The sequence below is a fragment of the Eubalaena glacialis genome, chromosome 5, assembly GCF_028564815.1.
Source record: "Eubalaena glacialis isolate mEubGla1 chromosome 5, mEubGla1.1.hap2.+ XY, whole genome shotgun sequence".
Taxonomy (NCBI): Eukaryota; Metazoa; Chordata; class Mammalia; order Artiodactyla; family Balaenidae; genus Eubalaena; species Eubalaena glacialis.
In genome coordinates, this window is record NC_083720.1 from 3431947 (window position 1) to 3456433 (window position 24487).

Genomic DNA, 24487 nt, shown 5'->3' on the forward strand with positions numbered 1-24487 from the left:
GAACAGTGGGTGAAGCCAGATCCATCCAAAGCTCTGCTGAATGGACAGTCCAAACTCACAGAGCCCGGTGCTGACCGAATAGGGCTGATGGGGTCTCAGCCACGGGAAAGCTCTGCACCCTTCGTGGTCTTTCCAGAAGTCTGCCCCAAGAAAACTGTCCTAAATCATGGGCCGTAGGGTGCAACCAGCAGCACGTCCTGAGAGGGGCCCACAGTCATCCCAAGGGGGGTGGGAGGAGCACCCGCCAACACCCCGCACACCTACCCAAGCTGTACACAGTGCAGACGTCCATGCTGGACGTCCTCCTCAGTAGCTGCCTGGCATCCTCCTCAGAAAAGCGTCCTTCGCTGCTGAAGAAAGACCTTTCCTCTTCATTGAGAAAAATCACATTTTCCAAGCTGGAAAAAATAAAGTGCATTTAGATTGCACGTTTCCAAGATTTCACACAAAGACCCTTTTCCACTCCTTCACTTGACAGATGGTCCCTGCATACCTATCCTGTGCCCAGCGGTGAAGACACCAAGATAAAAACAAAATAGATCCTGCCCTTAAGGATGCTTTGTCTGGCCAGAGGCAGACGCCCAGGAGCAGGAAATGCTGTGACAGATGCAGCTGGTCACAGCGTCCTGGGAAGGTGAGCTCCTGGGCAGCCTTCAAAGCCCCACTTTGAATGCCCCTTCCCCTGCAAGGCCGGCCGTGACAGCTGCAGGCAGACTCGATCCCTCCACACTGTAAGCTCCACACAGAGCCTCACACAACACAAGCACAGGGCACGTGTGTGCTCCGAAAAGTCAGGGAGAGGAAAACAGGAAGGAACAGAGGAAGGGAAGGAGACAGGGAGGGGGAGGCAACTTCTGCTTACAGGACTAAATTACCAGCAAAATATGAAACTTTCAAACGTACTTCAGAACTTAGAGGGAGCTCTTTTGAGAAGTTAAAGAAAACCTTAGGGTAGATTGCAGGACATTCGATAAAATAGGCTTGTATTCCTCAAAAGTGTCGGTGTCCTAAAGGACAAAGAGAACAAGGAACTGTCTCAGATCAAGGAAATGAGACTAAAGAGACAGGCAGGTGTTAACATGGGGTCTGGAATTTTCTTTGGCTATAGAGGGAATTACTGGAAAAATTGGTAAAATCTAAAGTCTGCAGATAATAGGATTCTATCAATGTTAATTTCCTGATTTTGACAGTTGTGCTGTGGTCATGCAAATGATGTCCTGATTTCAGGAAACACATATTACATCATTTAGGGGTAAAGGGACATTGTGTTTGCAACTGACTCCCAAAGAATTTAGAAAAAAAAAAAGTAAAAAAAAAAAAAAAAGAGGAGAAAGTAAACATCATAACATGTCAACATTTGGGCAACCTGGGTGAAGGACATACAGGAATTTTATGCCCTTTTTGCATCTTTTCCCTAAGTCTGAAATTATGTCAAAATAAAGTTTAAAAAAATGAATAGCTACCAGAATGCTCATTAAACAAAAGATAAAAAACTCAGATCTGGAATAGGAAAGATGTTCAGTAAACATTTGTTGAGTGAAAGAGGGAAGTTGTTAGGGCTTCTCCAGCTGTAAACAGGACCAATGGCACTGGGCCCTGTCACCCTTCTGGGTTAAGGGAGGGCAAAACAGACTGGCTCATTCCCACAGCAATTGCAGCTCAGCCCGTTAGCAAGCTCAGGACATGTTTAAGTCACGTGGAGCCCAGACATCTGTTGAGCAGTTGTGGTCTCCCCAGAGATGATGACCAAGGGTGCCCAAAGAGTGTTCCACAGAACACCAGCTGATAGTGTTGTCTGGAAGTCAAGTGTGAAAAACGCATTTCAACAGGAGAAAGAAAAGTTTCAGACTCTGGGTGCCTTCCTTGTGCTGGGAATCCCTGTGGACAACCAGCCAGGGCGTGTGGAAAGCACATCCTCACTGATGAAGTTTGAGATGGAGCCCTGGGGGCAACACACTTTGGGAAACTTGGGTCTAGCTGCTGCTCTGGGCATCCGAGCCCAGCCCGGCTTCAAACAGCTTCTGATGAACAGGAGGCCATGGAGCAGACAGACATTTGAATTAGAAAACAGAGTGACTGGTGGGACATGTGATGAAGCCAAAGTGGCCTCTGAGGCTTGGTTTGGGAGGCGTTGGTCTGTCTGAGGTGCCAGACAAGAATGAGACGGGATGTCAGGGCTAGCGGGGCCCCGAGGACGAGCATCTCACAATGCGTCCGAGGGGCAGATGCTGACCCAGTGAAGGGTCCTTTCTCTACACTGACTCCTGGGCTGAGGTCTTGACAACAAAAGGTCAAGAACATAGCTGTGTCGGCTGACCACTCCCTCAAGACCCCCCTGCTGCTGCCCAGGGCCAAGCAGTGGGGACTTGGAGGTGACCAGACAGTCCTGGCTCAGAATTCCCTAGATGGGGGTGGGGAGGTTACACGGGGAGAAGAGCACAGCCAGGAAGGGTGCACCCAGGGATGAGCCACTGGAGATGAGACTGGGGGCCATCGAGAGCCCCCAGGAAAATGGGATGGTCAGGATGGAGGGGACATCTCACGTAGAGGGAGGCACATAACCCAGAGTCGTTCTAGAAGGGGTGAGCCAACCCGCATGCTGGCCTCAGGGTGACACAATGGTGAGTGGTGGCCTTTGAAACTGGGGGTGACCAGGGCCTGGGTTGCAAGAGGCCTTGAAAGCCAGGCCCAGAGCTTCGAAGGGCTTTATGAAGGGGAATGGCAGGGTGTACTGGCTTGAATAGCGTCCCCCCCAAATCCATGTCCCCCTGGACCCTCAGAAGGTAACCTTATTTGGAAATAATAGGATCTTTTCAAATGTGATCAAGTGAAGGATCCTGGTATGAGGAGATGATCCTGGGTTATCTGGATGGTCCCTAAATCCAACAACTGGTGTCCTTACAAGAGACAGACGAGAGGACACAGACAGAGAGGAAGCCACGTGAAGACAGAGGCAGAGGTTGGGGTGATGCGGCCGCAAGGACCGCCTGAAGCCACAGGAGCTGGAAGAGGTGAGAAGTCCCCTCCCGTGGAGCCCCCAGAGGGAGCTCGGCCCTGGCCACACCGTGATTTGGACGTCTGGCTTCCGGTCTGTTGTTTTAAGCCCCCAGTTTGTGGTGCTGTCTCCGCAGCCCCAGGACACCCGTGCACGTGGACACCTTTGTATTTCAGGCACCAACCCTGGCAGCACTTGGAGGAAGGGCAGGAGGGGTCCATACAGGAAGCTGAAGTCATGCCCTGGGGACAGTGGGATGGCCCTGGGCTAGGCCCGGCCCTGGGGACAGAGGTGGGAGTGACGACTAGGAAGAGGGGCTAGGGAGGGGCAGGAGGTGTCGTCCAGGACACTGCGGATCTGTCACCTGGGAAGCAGGTGGATGGGGCAGGGTTCCCACGGGGGCAAGGGGTGGAGTCAGAGTGGGGGGAGGCCTCAGCCACTCACTCAGACGCTTGGCCCTGCACACGGATGAGGCTCGTCTGCACAAAGGCGACCTGGCCGGAGGCTGCGTGCCGGCCCAGGCACCAGGGCAGGCCAGGCACCTGGGCACCCAAGATCTCTATGTGGTCACCGCCTCGGAAGGTCATCTCTTCGGGCCCTGAGCCCTGGCAGTCCGCCACGGCCGAGGCCAGGCCCACAGCTGCAGGAAGGAGGCCACACGGTCAGTGCTGGGGGGGATAGGGCCGGGGGGGAACCAGGCAGTCAGACGGGCGGCCCTCGGCCACATGGGTGGTGTCCCCGGCCAGGGAACATGCCGTCCTGCTGAGGAATTGATTTAGCACCTGGCCAGGGTGCGGGGCTACCGCACACGAGGGGCTGGACATCCATGCGGTACCTGAAGAGGGGGGCCTCTTTATCCGCACGCTGAGGATAAGAAACTGAGGCCTGGGGATGTTGATTAACTTGGCCCAGGGCTGTCGACCTCCAAGGCCAGGGCCCACCCAGGGCAAATCCAGCTGTAAATGTCCTCCCATGGGGCCTTATGTCCACTTGACAGGTCCACAGGCCATCCAGACACCAAGCAGCCTGGGCAGAGCCAATGCACTGGACCAGAGACCCAGGCCGTCTTTTCTAAACAAGACCCCTGCCTCTCGCTCCTCCATTTGCGCACGTGGCGAGTTCAGCCAGGGCCCTGCCCACCCCACCTCCACTGTCTGAGGGTCCTCCGAGGTGTCTGACCCAGTGCCAGAAAGAGAGCAGAAGTTGCAGAGGTGCTGGTCAAATAGGGTGTGGAAGTTACTTTCTAGAGACGGAGTGACCAGGGACCCCGGCCCGGCCTCCCCGCGTGCTGTGTGAGTTTGGACCAGCCAGTGGACCTCTCTGAGCCTCTGTTATTGCCTCAGGAACTGGAGGGGATTCTAGCTACCTCTTCTGGCTTGGGGAGGATTCAGGGTGGGCGCAGAAGCTTCGGGAATGCTGGTGCCTGCCCCTCCTCACCCACCTCTTCCCCAGGGGAGGAGGGCCAGTGGAAATATTTACCCATCGGCTGGATGTCCGGCATCACAGGTCCACCCATGGAGTCGTTGATGGGGTCCCAGGGGACCCTAAGAGCCCACCTGGAGTGGGATGAGAGAGAATTTTAGGTTTAGGGCAGATTGAAACTGTGTGTAGGCTGGACAGGTCAACAGCCCCCAGGGACCCGAGCGAAATCCGCCACCTGCCCCCGCTGCACGTGTGCACGCACACACACACATACACCCAGGTGTGCGGCCTTCAGCTCCAGCCATGCCCCACACCCCCCAGCCCAGGTGCCTCCTGCCCTCCCTCACGCTGGCATCCTCGGGGACCTCCCTCTATCACCCCCGGAGAGAAACTCAGCCACAGACTGTCATTTCATAGACACTGAACATGAGGAGATGTAGTTTCTCTCTTTGCTTTGGCTGCCAGGAAGCTCAAGCCAAGTTTACGCCCCACGTTCAGCACATGAGCAGGAGCTTGCATGTTACCTGTCCCTGCCATCCCCAGGCTGTCCCTGCCTTGGTTCTTATTTGCACAGATCCCTGCGTGCTCCCTTACTATGAGCACAGGCTATGTAGCTCCCGCAAAAGCTTTCCAGAACAAGCTAGAACAGGAAGCCAGAGCCCCATGTTGTACACTCCTAGGCCATCTCATCCCAGGACAGCCCTGCCTGGAGGTGTCACTGTCCTGTTGTGCAGGTGGCAGCCCTGAGGCCCAGAGAGCTGGACTGACTTGCTGAAGCCACACACTGAAAATAGGAGAAGTGGTCATGGCCAGGTCTGCCTCGGGCTCACACCGGTCCCCATCTACCCGCCTTGGCCTACGGATGGACCTGGGCCTGGGGGAGTCTCCGGGAGGCCAGACAACACGCTGGACCCACAGGAAGCAGAGAAACAAAGGTCGGTACCTACTGATGGAACGGAATCAAAGGCTCCACTGCTGTCCCCTCCTCCAAGGATGTGCTGTGGCTGGGGGCCAAAGAGTCCACTGCCAGGGCCGCCTCTGCCTGGGGAAACCCCGAAGCCTGCCTGAAGGGCTGGAGGCCAGTCATCACTCTCACATGGTGGTCAGGACACCGGACAAAGAAAGGCCCTTCAAAGCGGCAGAGGGTGGTCATTCAGGTGGCTGGACACAGGGGAAGCTGTAGTTTGCAGGCGGGACTACCTGTTCTCCACCAGGAATACCTGCAGGGGTTCCCCCACCCCAGTTTCTGCATCCACAGAAAGACACCGGAGGCCCCAGGGGCCCAGACCTGGAGGCTGGACCTGGGCTGGAGTCCCCACTCCGCCGGGACTTGCCCGGGAGCCTGGCTCAGCCTCAGGCTCTTTGGGCCTCAGTTTCCCTATCTGGGCTATGAGGGGCTCGACATGTGATCCCAAGGGCCCTTCCTGCTTGGACCGCCACGGGCGAGTCCGGCCGCAGTGGCCGCCTCTTGTCTGCTCTGTGGCTGGGGAAGGACAGGCAGCTAATGCCCTGTTTGCTGCGGCCTCGGAGCCCAACTGTGAGGGCACCGAGGTACTTGGGGCAATAGCTCGGTCAGGAACTCGGGCTTAGGGGGGCGCTGGCCAAACCCCTTTTCTGTTATTTCTTGGGGGGGGGCTTTTCCTTGCCCCAAGCGCCCTCAGCCTCCGGCACCTCCAGAGCCCTTCTGCTGCCCGCGGCCCCGGGGCGTCCCCAGCCCAGCGAGGAGCTGACCAAGGTCACCATCGCCCGCACAGCGCTCACCTTCCTGGAAAAGGAGGCTCTCGTGCGTCAGCTTCAAGGCTTCCTCGTCCACGTGGACTTGGATGGCCGTCTCCTCGTCCTCGTCAGGCTCGAGCAGCCAGAAGGTCTGGTCCACGAGCAGGTTTTCCAGGCAGTGATGAGTGAAGCCTGGGGGAGCACACAGCCCCGGTTACCAGTGGGCTCCAGGCCGGGGGCAGGGAAGCCCTCATGGCCGGGTGTTGGCCGAGTCCTGCGCCGACCAAGCCCAGGGAGACGGACCACCCTGCCCTTGGGGACTCATGGTGCTGTCCACTACCTGGGCAGGCCACAGGTCTGACCATCTGGGCTGCGAGAGGACAAGCCTTGATGGTGGACCACTCATCTGCCTCCCCGTGCCCTGGGAAGGTCGGGCGGGGTCTGGTTACTTCTTCTAGGACCCTCGGTCTCCTCTTCTATGAGATGGGACAGGAGTGTTCAAGGAGATCACGTACGCTGCAGGCGTGGGCACAGCCCTGCTCTAGGGGCACAAGAAACTGTTATTCTGAGTCTTATTTCTCACTTCCTCAGCCCTCAGACTGGGAGTGGGGCAGCAAGGTTCCCCAGGAGAGGCACTTAGACGGCCAAAGTCTCCCTTAGAAGAGGGAATGTTTCAGAAAGAAAGAACTTGGGTTGAGGTCGAAACAGGGTTTCCTGGTCTGTGCTCGGCCAGTGAGAGCTCAGCTGCCCTGGGGGCGAGTCGCACTCAGACCCATGTGCATCTGCGACTCCGCCCATCACAACGTCGCTGAGAACGGGTGACGTCCCGAGAGGCCATCATGAACTAACTTAGTCTAAAGCCCCGACTGGTAACATAAAATGTCTGGTGTGTGACAAGCGTCCCCATAACTGGGTCTGCGAGGGTCACCGCCTTACCGAGAGCGTGGTAGGTGGAAAACTTCCAGATTTCTTCAAAAGTCTTAAACGTCACCACAATCCGATCCTGGTCACTGTGGATGGACAGCAGCCTGGCCGATAGCTCCTTATGGGGAAGAAACAGAAATGAGAAACAGTCCCAGTGGCTTTGGGACGTCTGCCCATCAGGAGGACGGAGCCACGCAGTAGAAATATTTTGCAGAAGTGACCCTGGCAGGACTTCCTTGGTGGGCCAGTGGGTAAGACTCCACGTTCCCAATGCAGGGGGCCCGGGTTCGATCCCTGGTCGGGGAACTAGATCCCACACGCATGCCGCAACTAAGAGTCTGCATGCTGCAACTAAAGATCCCGCAAGCTGCAACGAAGATCTCGCGTGCCGCAACTAAGACCCGGCACAGATAAATTAATTAATTAATTTTTTTTTAAAGTGACCCTGATAGGGCCAGCAAGCACAGAGCTGATTCCTTTACAACCAAGCTGCTCCTCTCCTGCTCTCAAGCCAGCTGTGGCTCCCCAGGGCTGTACCAAGCCCCACTCCTTCCCAGAGCTCACAGCCTCCATGCCCTGGACCTGCACCCTCTGTGGCAGGTCCAGCATCCCCTCTCCTGACATCCATCCCATGGACACTCCTGGTGGTGCTGGGGCATTAAAAGCGACACCAGCTGATGCTGACCAAGGGGGAGAGGGTACTATTATCATCTCCATCTGGATTAAGAAATAAGGTCCCGGTTCCTTTCCGAGGTCTGACCCTGGGACAGCCGGGATTCAGCCCAGAGCCAGCACGCACCCTGGCCTGGCATCACAGGGGCAGCCCCACTGCAGAGCACCGTGCTGGGTGCACCATGCCTGCTGTTCGCAGGTCCTCACAGCAGCTCCGTGGGGTAATAAAGCTAAGCATCCCCCGCATGTGGCTGAGGAAGCTGCGTAAACAGAGGCTAAGGGACCTCGGCCAAGGTCAGGCCAGGCTGAGTGCAAGGTCAGGTTGTGGCCTCTTAACCCTAAGCCCCAGGACCTCTGCCATGGGGAGGTCACCCAGCTCAGCCTCCTTCTCCACCAACCTCCTGACAGATCGTCCATCTGTGCGAGGCCAGTCACCAACAAATCAAACAAAGAATAAGATCAACTCAACAGCAGTCCTTTTTGCTCCCTATGAAGAGACTAAAAATCCTGGCAGGGTGGGGTGTCCATGGAGAAAGGGACTGGGGCATTCAGAAAGTGGTGGCCCACGTATGTCTGGGGCTGTGTGATCATTGTTCCTAGAGCCAGAGAGCCAGGAGAGCAGATGGGGGACAAGTCACCCTGGTGGTGGCACCATCGGGTGAGGTCTGGACATCATGGACAGACCTCCTCCTAGGTCCACTGCCCTCTCCTCCGAGCAGTCCTCCTCCACCCCATTCACAAGTGTGGATCCCCTGCACCTTTGCCCACCCAGGCCCCCCGAGGAGCCAGACTCACCCCGAGAGCACGGGCCACCTCCCAGCTGTCATTCTCCAGAAGACGGAGCCGGCCCCGCAGGACCTGCTGCAGGCTGGGGTCGGGCAATCCGCTCTTCCTCTGCACAGCCAGCAGCTGCAAGGTCAGGTCTGGAAGGGCACAGATCAAGGTGGGCAGTTTCCCTGGCCCAGGCCGGTTCTGTGGGGTGCCCTCCCTCCCCTGAGGGCCCCTGCACACAAACACGGGGACCCGGATTCACACCCCACGTGCACGGCCGGTGGGAACTCTGCACAGCTGCTTTTCTCCCCTGAGGCCCAGTTTCTTTGGTGGTAAATGAGTTACGTGCTACCCACATCTTACAGAGATGGGAGGTAGTGGGCTGTGTCACAGCCCCAGGACAGGCCAGCACAGGGCAGGCATTCAGCATATGGTCCCAAGTCACCGTGACCTCCAGTCCCGACTTCTTCCATGCCTGGGCTCCAATGGGGCATCCACACTCCAGCAGACACCCCACGGGCATCCTAGAACTCTTCATCGCCCCCCGCACCCAAAACTGGCTTGTCCTCCTTTCTTTACCATCTCCAGAAGGACCGCATCCCCAGTCCTGCTCAGACCAACGACACCTCCTTCCCTCACACACCACTGGCTGGTCCACCAGCGAACCCCACTGACCCCCCTGCAAAACCAGGCTGAACCCACCATGCTCACTGCTCACCATGGCCCAGCCCCATAGGTCTTCCTGAGCAGTGTCTGAGCCCTGGCCCTCCCTCCAGATGGTTCTCTGGTCCACAGAGGGCCAGAGGGTCCCCTCACAACCAGCTCTGGCTTATGGAACGCCTTGGCTCTCAGCCCTCCGGGCAGTGCTGTCCCCCAGAAATTTCTGCAGCAATGGACATGTTTGCTCTCTGCACTGTCCTGCACAGTGGCACCAGCCACATAGGGCCCTGAGCTCTTGAAATGTGGACAGTGTAATTGAGGAACTGGATTTTTAATTTTATTTAAGTTAAATTTAAACATAAACAGCCACATGTAGCTACTGTATTAGACAGCACAGCCGTGGTGGTTTTCCATCTCAGGAAGAATAAAATGCGGATCCTTTCCACCTTTGCAGGCACAGCCTGGAGCATCTTGCGCTTCACCCTGCCCCGCACAGCCCCACCTCTTCTCCCCATCCCTTCCAGCCTGTGGCCGCCTCTCTGCTGCCCTGAGACATCGAGGCATCCCCCCCCCAACCCACCTCAGGGCCTTTGCACTCACCATGTCCTCCACCTGAAGCACCCTCTCCCAGACCAATTCCTGGCCTGGCTGGTGCTCTATGATTGGATCCCAGCTCAAATGTCCCCTGACCACCCACACCCCGTCCCCCTGAGAGGCCTGCTGGCCGCAGGGATCCTCAGATCATGGGCTGTTCCAAAACTGGAGAGGGGAGATGAAGGGGAGAGGATGGGAAGGGGGAGGGGAGAAGAGAGAGGGAGAGAGGAAGAGGGACAGAACACGGAGAGGGCGAGGGAGAGAGGCTCCTCACACCCTCTGAATAAGCCTTGCACCTGCCTTGGAATTTTCTAGCTAGGGGACCCTCGAGCAAACATCCCCACCCCCTCCTGGGGGGCAGGGTCGGGGCAGAGGAGCACATCTGGGATCTGGAATCAGGCCCCTCCCCCAGCAGGAAGCCAGGCCAGCATTTCCCAACCAGTTCTAAGATGTGACCCCTCCTACTCCCATAAGAGGGTGGGATTGAATTGTCAATCCCATAATAATCTGCCTCGTTGCTCAACAGTCCTGGTCATCCCGAGTGACCACAGGCAGCGCTGCCCACACGAAGGAAAAGCTGGAGGACGGGCGGCTGTCACGGCAAAGGTGGACGGCCGACAACGCTGGGGTCTCCATGCCCCCCACGGCTGGGGCTCGGGAGTCGGGTCTCCAGCGTTAGGGGCTTCTTGCTGCCCCCCTCTGCCCATCAGCGCCCTGCAGAAGTCCCGCCGTCCCGTCCTCGGAGCACCTCCCCGGAAGCAGTTCCCCAATGCCTCTCCCGAGGGCCCTTGCCATCCCCCTGCCCCCCCAGGGTGTCCCTCCTGGGGTTTCACTTCCCCTGCGTGCGGCCTCCAGGGCCATGCCCCCCTCTTGTGTGGGCAGACGCAAACACAGAGTCCAGGGAAGGCCTTTGCACGTGCAGGCGAATTCCAGCCTTCTGTCCCCAAGTGAAAAATGCCGAGTCCTGGGCCCTACCCCAGACTCCCTGCATCAGAACCCGGCAGGACCCAGGCATCTGTGTTTAACAAGCCTCTCCTCCACATTCAGGGTGACCTTAAAGCAGGGCGTCCACATTAGAGAAGCCTGGGTTAGACGCTCCTGAACCAGAAGCCCACGGGATGGGAGAGGCCGGAGGGAAGGGGGGACGCCCAGGGATCCCACATTCACGTCCCCAGCCCAGACTTAACCCCGACGCGCGGCGTAGCGCCCAGGACGTCTACCTGTGGGGTAGGAGCCCATCTGGCCGGGAGAGGGCCCAGCAGCCGGTGGAGAAACACCAGGGGCAGGAGTGGCATCTGTGTCAGAGCAGGGTCCTGTGATGAAGGTGAGAACAGGCAACTCTCAGCTATGCAGGTGCCACCGCCCAGGTATTTCTAGAAGAAAGGTATGTCCACACCCCTACAAACCACCGTTCACACCCTTCCTCCAGGGTCACAAAGCCCAACAAGGTCGGGAGGCTATGAGTCTCCTACTGTGCTGTGACTAATTACCCTACCCTAGAGGCTTCTGGAAACAACACAGTGTTATCTTGCTGTTCTGGGGTTTGAGAAGGGTCTTGCTGGGACAAAACAAGGTGTGGGCAGGGCTGGTTCCTTTCTTCTGGAGGCTCCAGGAGAGAATCTGTCTCCTTGCTTCTCCAGATTCCAGAGGGGTCCGCATTCCTTGGCTCGTGGCCCCTCCTCCATCCCCAAAGCACAGCATGTTCAACCTCTCTGTGATTCTGACCCCAGGATAATCTCCCCGTCTCAAGATCCTTAATCCCCTTGGCAAAATCTCTTTGGTCGCGGAGGTAACGTGTGTGTGCACAGGTTCTGGGGACTAGGATGTGGACTGCTTTGGGGACCTTTACTCTGTTGACCACAGAGGGGAGGTGACAGCCCAGGGGGAACTCCGGGTCTGCGGCAGATGGGGCTGCATCCTGATTTTGACTGGCCTGTGAGGCCGGTCCTCTGTTGGTTGTCCCTGCCCCCAGCCCCCAGCCGGGAAGCCAGATCCCAGTCTGCACCTTGGCCCGACCTCTCCACGCACACACACCCGTCTCTGCCCTGCTCGGTTCTCATCTGTACAATGGGATGAGCAATCAGGGCCTTCAGCTCAAAGGGGATCTGATCTGGAAACACCTGTGGTTCCGACAGACGGTACTGAACCAACCTCACTGCAGCCTCTTCACCCCGGGGAAGTCCCGCTCAGCCGTGGGCACGGTGCTGCCACGTTGGCCTTGCACCGTGCAAAACGATAGGCTCATTTCTGCTCTCTCCCCACCTGCGGTACACCAGCCCTAAGCCTGTGTGGTCAGAGCCCATTTCCAGCCCTTGCTTGCTCAGCATCCCCAGAGCAGGGGCTCAGAAATGCCTGTCAAATCCAAACAAGGGCACGGCACCCAGATCTTGGCTTTAAGCATCGTCCTCCCCCTGAGAAGCCAGGGCTCCTTGAGGAACGGCCGATTCCAGGGCTGCGACAGGGAGAGCAGAGATGAGATGTGAGCCTCTTGTTGTCCCAGAAAGTAGGACGTGCTCATAGGATGCTGGAGATGCATCACAAGACCAAATTGGGGGCAATGTGAACAACAAAATAAATAATGACAGCAACTGATAGAGTCCAGAGAATGAAATAAAGACCTCTGAGCCCACCCACGCTAAAATAAATAAATGAATACCTGGGGAGAGGGGACTTCTTTTCAGTGGAAGGTCCATTAACAAACGTCAGAAGAACGCAGCACTAGAAAGTCACCACTTAGCAACCATCGTAATGTTATGATTTCAGTCAAGAACCTCGCACGGATGATAAAACTAGTGCTTGATTAGGACCAGAGGAACCGGCTAGTCACAAAGTCCCCAAGTATCCTCCCACGGGCTCCTTGCTCATGACAAAGGGAAGAAGGGTGACTTTGACAGTGACATTTATGCTGTCAAACATCTCCCTAATCAAGTGATGGACGTGAGCCGTGAACGTCACCAGGGACCAGACAAATGGCCATCGAGGTCTCCTGGTCGGCCGCACTGAGAGGAACCGAACACTTCTGGGGTATTTCTGCCCAAAGTACCTGCCTGCTATCCTGAAGAAACAGCCATACTTGAACTGAGCTGTACCCAAACATTCTACAGAATACCTGGCCCGGAATCTTCAAAGTATCAACCTCCAGGTTAGAAAGCTCCACAGGCACATGGCCACAGAATGCAAAGCCTGACCAGGGTTTTCTTTGGTGGAAAGGACATTACGGGGACAGATGGCAGGATGAGAGTGAGGTCCGTCTGTAGATTAGATAATGGTGTTGTTTAAACCAGGAGAGTTTGAAGTTTGAAATCATTGCACAATGGCTCTGTACGAGCAGGTCCTGGTTTTAGGAAACACACACGCCAAAGCGCTGGGGGGTAAAAGGGGCATCATGTCTGCAGTTTACTCTTAAACTGTCCTGAAATATAAATATATTTGTAAATGCAGAAAGAGAGAAAGCAAGTGTAGGAAAATGTCAACGTTTGAGGAACCTGGGTGGTGTAAATGGGAATTATTTATATTATTTCTTGTGACTTTTGTTGTCAATTTGCAAAAGAAGCTGAAAGGGGAAGGGGCTCTGGGTGGATGGGGTGACAGCCCACTGGCCACTTGGCTACTCGGGGCCAGGGAGCCCAGGAAGACAGGAGGGGCTCCCAGACCCCGCTGCCTGGGCTCACAGGTCCACCCCAATGCCAGCCAATGCCAGCTGTGCTGTGGGGCAGCTAGGGCGGGAAACACTTGGCAACATGGTCAGAATGCTTCTGGCTCGGCCGCAGCACCGACAGCAGGAATCCCGCGCTCTAGGACTCACGGCCCATCCTGGGCTGGGCTGCCATGCGGGAGGCTGGTCCGGCCCCCATGCATCCGGCGGAACCCAGCTCCTCTGTCGCGTGCTGGCGAGCTCTGGAGGGCGCCCGACCCAGTGGAATCCCCAGGCCAAGCCCCACAGCTCCTCAGAGCCCCTCTTCCAGGCCAGGCAGGTGTCTGACTACAGGAGTCAGCACCCACGAGGGCCACCCCGACCTTTCCCATCTCCGCTTACGCCCGGAAGGACCAAGAAAACAGGTGTAAAAATACCTCTAATCGCCGAGCATGCACGGCGTCAGGCTCTGGGCCAGGCACCGAGTATGAGGTTTTGTTTCCATTCTCCCAAAGCATCGATCATTCGTCATTCCAATATTTATTGGGCACCTGCTATGTGCTGAGCCCTAGAGGCAACTAAGCAGGTGACCAGGCTGAAGGTGACGATGTGACGAAGGGAAGCCCGGGGAGGGACAGGAGGACAGGCTGTCCCGGGCTCGGGGAGGGGCCTGGGCCCACCTCAGCCTTCCCCCCGCCCTTCCCTCCTCTCCTCCAGGACCCAAGGAGTTAGGGAGAGGGGTCCTGGAGATCACCTAGGCCACCCCTCAGGTTTCCACGTCAAGTGGCCCAGAGACAATCAGGATGGGAACCCCAGGTTCCCCGGCAGGCAGCCCAGCCCTGCTTCCCGCACATCCCCTCTTGCGCGCACCTGGGCAGGTCGGGTGGGAGGTGGCTCTGCCCTTGTCACACCCCTCCTCCTCCGCTGTTCAGGAAGTAATCCTGCCCGGGGCCTGGCCCAGGCACTGCTTCCTTCCCCTCCCTGGGCCTTGGTTTGCCCTCCTGGAAGAATGAGGGACGCCCCGTCCTGAGTAATCCCCGGGGCTCACCTCCAAGGACAAAGCAGAACTGTGGGCACCCAAAGCTGTACAAGAGCTATAAACTCACCCAGGGCTGCATTTCTAGAATCTCCCACCCCTGCCCCTCTCGCCGTGCCCTGGACAAGCACGAGGTGGGCCCCCATCTGTCGTAAATGCTCACTGGGCGCATCCTCCTTCAGCACGAGCACTGACAGCGCAGGCATCCAGCTCCATCCTGGGTGGGGTGGACGGCCGGGTGGGCACACGCCGCACTCACCGCTTCCAGCGGTAGACTTGGCCTCCTCAGGCCCTGCTCGCTCCCAGAAGACTGACGCACTCGCTCCCGCTCTCTGGACCCCGCGGTCACCGCTGCCTCCCGAGGGCCCCACGGGCCCCCTCCCCGTCGGGGCTGGCTCCTCAGCGGCCGTCTCCGCTGGGCCCTCCATGACGCAGTGGCCTCAGCGCCAAGGGCCCGGCATGCCGGGCTGGCCTCTGTGGAGAGAAGAGAGTGCAGGGGTCAGCAGTGGCGACCTCTCTAGGAAGACAGGCAGCCGGCACCAGCACGGATGCTGCCGCCAGAGTTGGGGTCAAGAGGAGAGAATGCCTCCTCTTTGCCTGGTGGACCCTTGAGCATCCTTCCAGAGCTCTGCTTACTGGCCACTTCCCCTCCACACAGCACAGTCCGCCTGGCACAGACTCTGTTGGAGACACGTGCCTACGTTTGCTTCCAGTTGGAAGTCCTTGTGGGCAGGTAGGGGCCCATTCTTGCTCATCCACAGACCCCGAGGAAGTAGCTCAGATCCTGGCACCTGGAGGCTGCTCAAAACGTTCCCACGGGGGCTCCCCTGGTGGCGCAGTGGTTAAGAAGCCGCCTGCCAATGCAGGGGACACGGGTTCGAGCCCTGGTCTGGGAAGATTCCACGTGCCATGGAGCAACTAAGCCCGTGTGCCACAGCTACTGAGCCTGCGCTCTAGAGCCTGCGAGCCACAACTACTGAGCCCATGTGCCACAACTACTGAACCCCACGCGCCTAGAGCCCGTGCTCCGCAGCAAGAGAAACCACCGCAACGAGAAGCCCGCGCACCGCAACGAGCGCAACATGGAAGCAGTAAAGGCCACGTGGGAACAGGGAACAGAGCAGGTGTCCTCCTGGGACATGCCGGGACCATGGTTTACAGATAAGCCCACGGCACCCCCCACCCAGCGAGGGCTGGGAGGGAGAGACTCCCCCAGAGACAGCGCATCTCCCGAGAGAAGAATATTCAGCTGCATTTCATACGGGGCTCAGCTGGGCTGTGACTCCAGCCTCGGATTCCCAGGAGGCCCTGCTGCTCCTTATAACTAACCCCGCGTCCTGGGGGGCTCAGTGGGCCCCGTCTCTCTCACCAGAAGAGGCCTGCACCCCAGCAGAGTCCCCAGAAGGAACGCCGTCCAGTTTTGCAGGAAGTGGGCCGGGTCCCAGGCTGCCCCGTGAGGGAAGGAAGCAGGTGGCAGAGGGCGGGAAAGGAGGAAGTGGCCGGGGAGGAACCAGAGATGGCTCCCCACTCCCGGGTGCCCTCGGGCCTCCCCCCGAGAGCCGGTCATCATGCACCACTCTTTCCTGGGGCCAGAGAGGAGCGAAGGCCTTTACGACCCCGACAGACGGTGCTCCCAGGGTCTGGGGTTTGGTCACCAATTAGAGGATGCAGCAGGACACGGAGCCCCTTCCAGGCACGGGTGACAGGGAGGGCGGGTGTGCAGCCTGGGCACAGAGGCAGACCCCCTGCCCCCATCCACAAGGACGGGAGTCACCCACGTCCCCCTCAGTTTCCACCTCAGGGACAGAGGGGACAGAAATGGCCCTGCTCACTCACACGGAGGGTGGGCAAGAGCAAGGCCGGGAAGCAGGTGCAAGGGAAGCCCCTCTTGTCGGGTCTCTCTGTTCTCTGATGGAGAGCTGGGAGATTTCAACCCCAAACCCAGACCGGGCTGGCGAGCATTCCCTCCGCACAGAGCAGAGCGCATGGGGAGACGGGAGAGCACACCTCTGAGCCCCTTCCCTGGGGACAAAACTGCAAACTGGAAAGCAGGTCTGGCCTCCTCCAGACCCACACCCTGTCTTACGGTGGGTGCTGGGGAGCAGGGAGCCCAGCAGAGACCCAGAGGACGCTGGTGAGGAACATGGGGCTCGGAACCCACTGGGCCTGGACAACCCCGAGAGCCCCTGGCCGGTCTCCCAGCTCCACCCGCTTCCTGCAGCAGAGAATGGGCAGGAGATGCGGAGGCGGATGGTGGCAGCTGTCACGTCACCTCGGGGCTGGGGGCTGGGGGCTGAGGCACAGGACACGGGGCACGGGCTGTTTCAGACGAGGCGCAGGGTTGCAGGAGGCACGGCACTGAGCGCCCCGTGAACGCACAGAGGAGCCACCAGAGCACCGTAAAGCCTGAGAAGGGCTGCGTTCTATCCCTTGGAAGTTTCCTTCCTGTATTTGTGCAGAAAGGACAGAGGAGGAGAGAGTGGAGGTGGCACCTGAGAGGGGGGGCCTTGGGTTCACTTCCCTGCCTCGAATTTTCACCAGGATCAGGGGAGCTGGACCTCCGTCAGACCCAGCAAGGAGTATTTTCAGAACTACGGACCCAAGGCTGTCCCAGGGCGGTGGCGAGTCTCCACAGGCTCCCAGAGGGCCTCAGACACAAGTATTTGTCAACACCTGCATGCATGAGGTGCCTCAGCCAGGTTCACTGCAGCCGGCGGGGAAAGCACATCACCCCATTCTACAGATGGAGAAACTGGGCTGGGCTCTGAGGGGTGGGCAACTCAACCCCCCCCACACACACACTCGCACACACACACACACACATATATACTCTCACTTTAACACTCTCTCACATCCCCCCGCACACACCCCTGTCCACGCCCACCCTGGTACCCTTCTAGGCAGCCCCTCGCCCCCAGGGAGGAGGGAGGAGGGCAGAGGAAGCTCCCTTGCCAGAGGAAGAAGAAGCATGGACCGGCAGGTTCCAGGAACGCAGCATTGCTGCAGAATTCTCCAGCAACCTTTGTTAAATGTCCAATGTCATTTCAAGCCCTGGTGCCTTGTACTCCCCGTTCCCTGGTCCCCGGGGGCCGTCCCCACCCTTGTCACGCACGAAGACCTCCTGGCATCTTTCAGGGTGCCGCTCCATCTGTCTGGCCCTCCTCAGCCCCCAGCCAAGCCATCGTCTGTTTCCTTCCTCTCTTTACCCTGAAAACAGCGAGCCCCATACCTGTCATCGAGGGCACCGTGGCCTGGTCACAGGTGGGTGCCGGGACCGGGAAGCACGCGGCTTGGAAGCCAGGCTGCCATCCCTGCTGCTCTGCTCTTCTGAAGCATCTCAGTAGGGCACTTGGACCCGTTGTCCTGCACAGGTCCTGTTTGTGGGGTCTCTATAACCCCCAGCCGGGGTCCTCGTCCCCCCTCTCTACAGCCAGGCATCTCGCACAACCCACACCCAGGGCGTCTGACTCCCTTCCCCGCCTCCGCCCAGGAGTCAGGACCAGCTCATCAGCGCCTGCGTCCCTGCCCCACGGGCCTGCCCCCAGCAGCTCAGGGCCAGTTTCCTGAGAAAACGGAAGGCTTCGGGGCTCAGGGGACTTCCCACTTGCTTGGTGAGGGGCCTGCCCATCAGGCAGGGCTGCCGGTGACAGTCGTAAGCGTGGGGTTCCTAGTCACAGCCCGCATGAGGAAGTGGGCTCTGTCTCCCTGGGAGGGTCCCTCCCTGCTGGGTCCTAAAATAGCCTTGTTCAGCCCAACAGGCTGCCGGCTCCCGACTGCAGGAGGGGCCGCCCAGCCCGCAGCCTGGCGGGCGCCCAGAGCTCCCACGGGCGGCCCTGCGGAGACTCAGGGGCTCTCCTCCCCTGTGGCCTCTGACCTCTTTGCTCTGCTCACCGTCGGGCCACCCGATGGGTCAGCAACAGGCCCCGGGTCCCAGCCAGCACCCAAACCCAGGGGACGGGAGTTTGGCACCAGAACACCGAGACCTGGGGTCAGTGGGCTGGGAGGCCGCCCCATGCCTCAGTTTACCCACCAGAGAATGAGAATGAAAACACCACCTACAAGGAGGTCAGTGGATTAAAGGATGGTGCTCCTGGGTTACAGCTGCATTTAACAAATGTGGGCTGGACAAGGGGAGGAGATGATTTGGGGAGGTCTGGCCAGAGCTTTCTCTGGACCTGTACTGAACAAATGCCTCGGGGGCCATGCAGACCTCATCCACCTCACCAAGAAGCACCTCTTGAGGGTTGTCTGGTCACCCCCTGTACTGGGGTGACCAGTGCACCCCCAAATTCATGTCCGCCACTAACCTCAGAAGGTGACCTTATTTGGAAACAGGGTCTTTGCAGGTGAGGTTAAGATGAGGTCACACAGGACTGAGGTGTCCCTGCATGCCTGGGGTCCTTATAAGAAGAGGAGGGACACAGACACACTTGGGGTGCTGTGTGAAGAGGGAGCCAGAGACCAGGGCGATGCGCCCCACGAGCCCAGGGACGCCTGCAGCAGCCAAGAGCTGAAGGACCCTCCCCCAGAGACCCCCCCCCAGGAGGGGGGCACCCTTCCCACACCTGGGCTTCAGACTTCCAGCCTCCAGAACTGGCAGAGAATTAACTTCTGTTGTTAGAAGCCCCCAGTTTGTGACCCTTTGTTACGGCAGCCCCGGGACAGTAGTCGCCCTGGGTCCCCCATGCCTTGATTTTCTCTGCTGTAAAGTTGGCGTTTTGGGAGGAGGATTAAGTGACCTCAGGCATCAGACGCTGCTCAACACAGGATACAGGAAGCCTTGTCATTGTCAGGGGCCACCACCCTGCAGCGCTAAGTGTCCTGGCTTAGTCCTCATGACGGCCTGGAGGAGCGCCACTGCGCCCATTTCACAGAGGAGCCGTGAAGGCTCCACGAGCAGCTGTGCTGACTCTGCCCGGCCGGGGGGCTCTGGTGGGATTTAAACCCAGGAGGGTCTGAGTCCAGCCCTCGACACCCACCCTGAACCTGAGCACACCCTCTATGGCTATGCCTCTGTCCACAAGCTCAGCCACAGCACCGCCCCCCGTGCCCAGCCCCCCGCCCTGTGGGAGACCACGCCCCAAGGGACCCGCAACACTAAATCCCGCCAGTGTGGCTTTGCCATCTGTCATCTCTAGGAAACTCCCACAGACAGGGCTTAGGGCTCCCGGGGGTGGCGGGGTCACTGCAGGCCGGGGGAGGGTCTCAGTGATGTGCTGGGGCCACACGCCCAGGGCAGGACCTGGTGCTATGAAGCCTTGGGTCTGGGTCTCCCCTAGAACCTTCCGGTTGGGGCCCCTGGTCAAGTCACTCGTCCCACTTGTTGATGGAGAGGAGGCCCAGGGGTGGTGACCTCAGAGTGGCCGGGTCACAGCTAGCTACAGCGCCACCCGGGCCGGGACACATGTGGTGTCTGCCAGAGGTGGCGTCAACCCAGGGTGGAGGCCCACTGGAGGCCCCCTAGACCTGGAACCCTGCTTGCTGGCGATGTTCCCGCGTCCTGGCCAGACCTTCGGGACGCGCTGGCTGCCTGCCTGCGTGAAGCAGGGGTCAAGCGAGATCAAGGGAGCGACGGTGCTTGGTCAGGCCGGACATCATCACTGGGGCCATGGCTGCCGGCCGGCACGGGATGCTCCCAGAGCTCTGCCCGGTGGTCCGCTAACCAGTGCCCACAGCCTTCGGGCCGCCCCAGACTCCAGTCCTGCTCCCTCCCGATCCCAGAAGGTCAGGAAAGTCTCCAAGAAAGTGAAAGGAAAGACGGCTCAGATCCGACCGTGGCAAGACCCAGCTCTGTGGACAACGCCTGCTCGGCCGTCCTCGCCCGCCCTCACCCGCCCGTCCAGCGCCCCGTACCTGCGCCCCGCTCCACAGGACCGCGGCACCGGGTGGCCGCTCCCGGCTCCTCGCTGGCTCGCCCCACAGGCCGTCTCCACCGCCCCAGCTGACTGCACAGTGGCCGCCACCGCCCCTTCTTCCTGCCCCACTTCCTCCCTGCACCCGTGCCTCCAGAGAGAGGCAGGCCTCACGCTGCTGCACCGCCTCCGAGGGCTGGTTGATCATTAGCTCCGTCCAGGACCAGCTCCAGGCCCTGCCCCACCTGCCCACGGCCCGGCACCCAGGCTCGGACATGGAGGCCACCCCGCCTCAGCTGCCAGGATTGGGGAAGTCAGCTGCCCTGCCAACCTCAGCTCTGCTCTCTCTTCCTCTTCCACTTACCGCACACACGTGCACACATACGTGTGTGCACACACGTGCATACATGTGCACACACAAGACACACATGCACACACGTGCACACATGCGTGTGCAAACATTCACACATGTGCACACTTACACACACAAGTGCACACGCGCGTGCATGCACGTACGTGCAGCTCCTTCCCTCTGCTCCGGTGCTGCCCCGGCCCTGCCCCGGCCCGTTGGCCCAGTCAATGGGAAAGCGCACAGGGGACAGCTGGGCGTCTGCTCTCCTTCCCTCTTTGCCTTTCCGCTGGGCTCCAGGCCCGACCTGGGTTTGACAGCAGGGGATCTCAGCCCTGCCTGGGGAGCCAGAACTGGGTCTCCTGGGTCTCAGACAAGAAGCAGGAACTGAACACGGGTTGGCCCCTGGCCCTAGCCTCCCATCTGCTTTCAGGCCCTCACGGAGGCAGGGGTGTGGCTCTGGTTGCTGGCCCCAGCCCAGACCCAGGAATCAAGAACAGAGAGCCACCTTCTCCGTCCTGTGCTTGAGAAAGGCTGGACTTTCACTCATGGCCTGGCTTCATGACCAGGAACATCTCTGAGTTCAGTGGTAATGTGCCCATTTTACAGACAGGGAAACTGAGGCCTGGGACATGATGTGGCATGCCCAAGGCCGGTGACAGCTAGGTGAGCCCAGAACCAGGTCTGACAGACACTTAAGCCCCTGGGCTAGGTTTCTAACTGCGGCACTGCTGACATCTGGGGCGATTGCTCTTTGTCCCGGGGAGGGGGTTGCCATGTACACTGTGGGATTTTAGCAGTATCCCTGGCCTCTACCAACTGAAGCCGACCCCAGCTGTGACAACCATTCACATCTCTAGATACTTGTCTCCTGGGGGCAATGTCACCCAGAGTGAGAACCACTCAGGGCCGAGATATTTCTGGATGACCCCCTCCCACTCTGTCTGTCCTTTCTCAGAACAACTCCCAGCATTAATGCAGTCACCCCAATGTCACAAACTCCCTCCCCTCCCCAGTGGGCCAGAGCCCAGGTGTGAGGGGACAGCTGGAGACGTGGTGGGCACGTGTCCACCTCACACCAGCAAGGTCCCCACTGAGGGCCAGCATGAGGCTCAAGCCCCTCACGGAGCAGCTCTGGCCACTGAGGTCCAGGGTAGGCAAGCCACTCTCTCTGGGGGCCCCAGAAAGGCCAGGCCCAGAGCTCGGGCTGCCCACACCCCCAGCCCAGCTGGGCCGCACCCCACACGCCACCAACATGCTCGGGGACCACACGGCAGGAGCCAGGGGCTCCAGGCGGCCATTTTCACTGTCTCCCAAGACCACAGGCCAAGTAACGGGGGAGGATTTCACACCACTCCCTGGGTCCCAGGGGGCCAGGCAGCTGCTCCCACCAGCAGCTCTCCCTCCCCCACAGGGAGGTGTGACCTCTCCAAGCCTGGCCTCTGTCTGTGCACTGGGGCCCCCCAGTTCTCCAGCCGGCTCTCCAGAACCCCACATTGTGCCGAACATGAGCTGCTCGCTTCTGCTCCCTTTGTTTTTCTGGAAACTGTGTTGAAAGAGGCCCCAGACGGGCTCCACATCCATAAAAGGTTCTGGACACGTTTCCTCTCCTGGCCATTGTGCCCCGCTGCGGCCCGAGACCCCGTATCCTGTTTGTCTCTGTAGCTGCGTTCTTGGCCCAAGGCCGGGGGGGTTTCCAAGAGCCTCCCCCACTGTGCCCAGCATCCTTCAGCTCTGCACAGAGCACCCCAACTCTGCATATTCTACCCCAACTTCACAGAGTGCACCCCAACTCTACAAGTGCACCCTAATAGCCTTCCAGGGAAGAATGCGAGCCTTTCAGGAGGGGAGGGCCTTTCCAAATAAGGGGTCCCTCCTGGAAGTTGCACCACAGGGCAGCCCTATATAGCCGTGCATGCAAGAGGCTGGTTTCAACCCCAGCCCAACCCAGGCTTCGGGTGCCCCGAGAGAGCCTGTCACCCCCTGGGCCTCGCTTCCCCCCTTTTCAATGGTCAACTTGGGCTTAGAGATCTCTAAGTGCCCTCCCAGGTCAGCAGCTCTGATCCCTGCAGGGTTGTAATAAGTTCCAATTATCACTTGCTAAAAAGATGCTGGATCCATGGATTGTAGCCATTCCAGTGTATTACCACCATCCCACTGGACTGAGTAGCAAATGGGCTTAGGAGAGGCAGGACCTGCCCCGGGTCGGGTCACACAGCCCCCAGGCAGACACCAGAGCCGCCCGGGGCCAAAGTGGACCCCCGACACTCTAAGGCATGAGACACACAGCCAGAGGAAGAGCTCTCAGGAACTTCCTGTGGGAGAACCTGTGGCCACCCACCAGCAACCCAGCTGCAGCTTCTCTTTAACCATCCGTGCGGGTCTGAGGTGGCCCCCTCCCACCTTCAGCCCGCCTGGACTCTGCCATTGTGGACGGAGGTTCCCAATGAGCCCCCAGGACGGCTCCCGCCTGATTCCTAGACCATAGACGCTGGCCCTGGGCTGCCATCCAGAGCTGGGGGACAGGGGCTGTGGGGTGCCCTGCCTTCCATCCTCTGCTTATTTTTTAACTCATGGAGCAAATAGCAACAACTGTGGTCCTACAAAGACAAAAAGCAATTTCTAACTTTGTCATATCCTCTTAGAGCATGTTCAGTCCTCTGGGACTGTGAAGGGCTGTATCAGCACAGTCTTGGGCCAGGAAAGGTGACCTAGCCCAATCCCCAGGCCCAGCTGGGATCCCCTGGACAGCCTCCCTGGCACGTGGTCCAGCCTCTTGGTGGGTCCCCCACTCCGCCTTGTGACTGCTCTGCACTTTGGGGTTCAGAGCTACCCCTGCCACCACCCATCTTGGCTCCATCACCCCAGTTCTGACTTCAAGTCCCCACCCACAAGGGGGCTCAGACAAGTTGGAGTTACAGACTTGGAAACAGACTGGGATGATGTAGCACGATCTGTGCAGTGCCAAAGGAAGGGGAAGAAGAGGAAGGTGAAATCTAGGAAGGCTTCCTGGAGGTGGAGTCTCCTCGGCTGACTCTTGGAGGAAGAGGGACTAGGCAGAGAGAAGGTGTAAAGGTCTACCTGGGGACAGGGCCAGCCAGAAGAGCACGTGAGCCTGGCCTGCTCCAGGTATGCAGCTTGCTGAAGCATCCCACAGCCACTTCTGGTGGCTGCAGATTCTGGGGGCAGGTCACCCTCTCGCCCTGAGGGTTAATCTACAACAGGCCATAAACATAAATGGTGAATCCCAGGAATGCAGAGGCCCTGGGGAGGGGGTGGGTGTAGGGTTGGGAGACAGGACTACTCCCTGCTGGGTCTGTGCAACAGCCCAGACAGTGGAAGCAAGACGTACAGGTGATTCTAGAGCAGGGGCAGCAGATGCTTTCCATAAAGGGACAGAGAATAAATAGATTTGGCATTTCAGGTCATAATGTGGGCTCCACCACAACCCTACGGTTACAGCCTGAAAGCAGGCTTAGGTGATAGGAAATGAGTGGGCCTGGCCCGGTGCCAAGAAAACCTTATTTGCAAAACAGGGGTGGGATTTGGCCCTGGGTATGGGCCCTGCTCTAGAGAATGGGGCGGGATGGGGAATTCATGGAAAAGCACCTCAGGATCACCCTGCCACTGATGCAGGAAGGAGTCACCACAAAACGTCCCCTGCCACCCTGGAATTGGGATGTGGAAAGGTTCACCATTAGTGAAACAGGGAAGAACAGAATCTGACTCCATGTTGGATCTGTTTCTTTTACTTTAATCTTTGCTTTTTGCTGCTTTTGTTACTATAATCACTAAAAGGATGCTGCCTTTAGCTGCAAGCATACGTAATGGCCTGCCTCGGGGAACCCTGCCCCTCTGCCTG

General features: G+C 58.8%; 1 protein-coding gene across 13 annotated transcripts in view; it reads right to left on the reverse strand.

The window, feature by feature from the left end:
- SH3TC1 (SH3 domain and tetratricopeptide repeats 1) overlaps window positions 1–24487 on the reverse strand; it is a 50659-nt gene that overhangs the window by 15929 nt on the left and 10243 nt on the right. For 9 of the 13 annotated variants that reach the window (XR_009701070.1, XM_061191927.1, XM_061191922.1 and 6 more), the window contains exons 1-10: window positions 20278–20393; window positions 14684–14898; window positions 10975–11067; window positions 8525–8652; window positions 7070–7175; window positions 6179–6325; window positions 5365–5545; window positions 4475–4551; window positions 3440–3635; window positions 265–398 (exon numbers count right to left, since the gene is read on the reverse strand). Coding sequence is in view for 12 of the 13 variants with exons in the window: in XM_061191927.1 (XP_061047910.1) it covers window positions 265–398; window positions 3440–3635; window positions 4475–4551; window positions 5365–5545; window positions 6179–6325; window positions 7070–7175; window positions 8525–8652; window positions 10975–11067; window positions 14684–14852 (1231 nt within the window). In the remaining variant the exon portion in view is untranslated. Of the gene's footprint in view, window positions 1–264; window positions 399–3439; window positions 3636–4474; window positions 4552–5360; window positions 5546–6178; window positions 6326–7069; window positions 7176–8524; window positions 8653–10974; window positions 11068–14587; window positions 14664–14683; window positions 14899–17653; window positions 17888–20277; window positions 20394–24487 lie in introns of those variants that run through there. The other 4 variants (XM_061191920.1, XM_061191919.1, XM_061191925.1 and 1 more) reach the window with 4 other exon arrangements.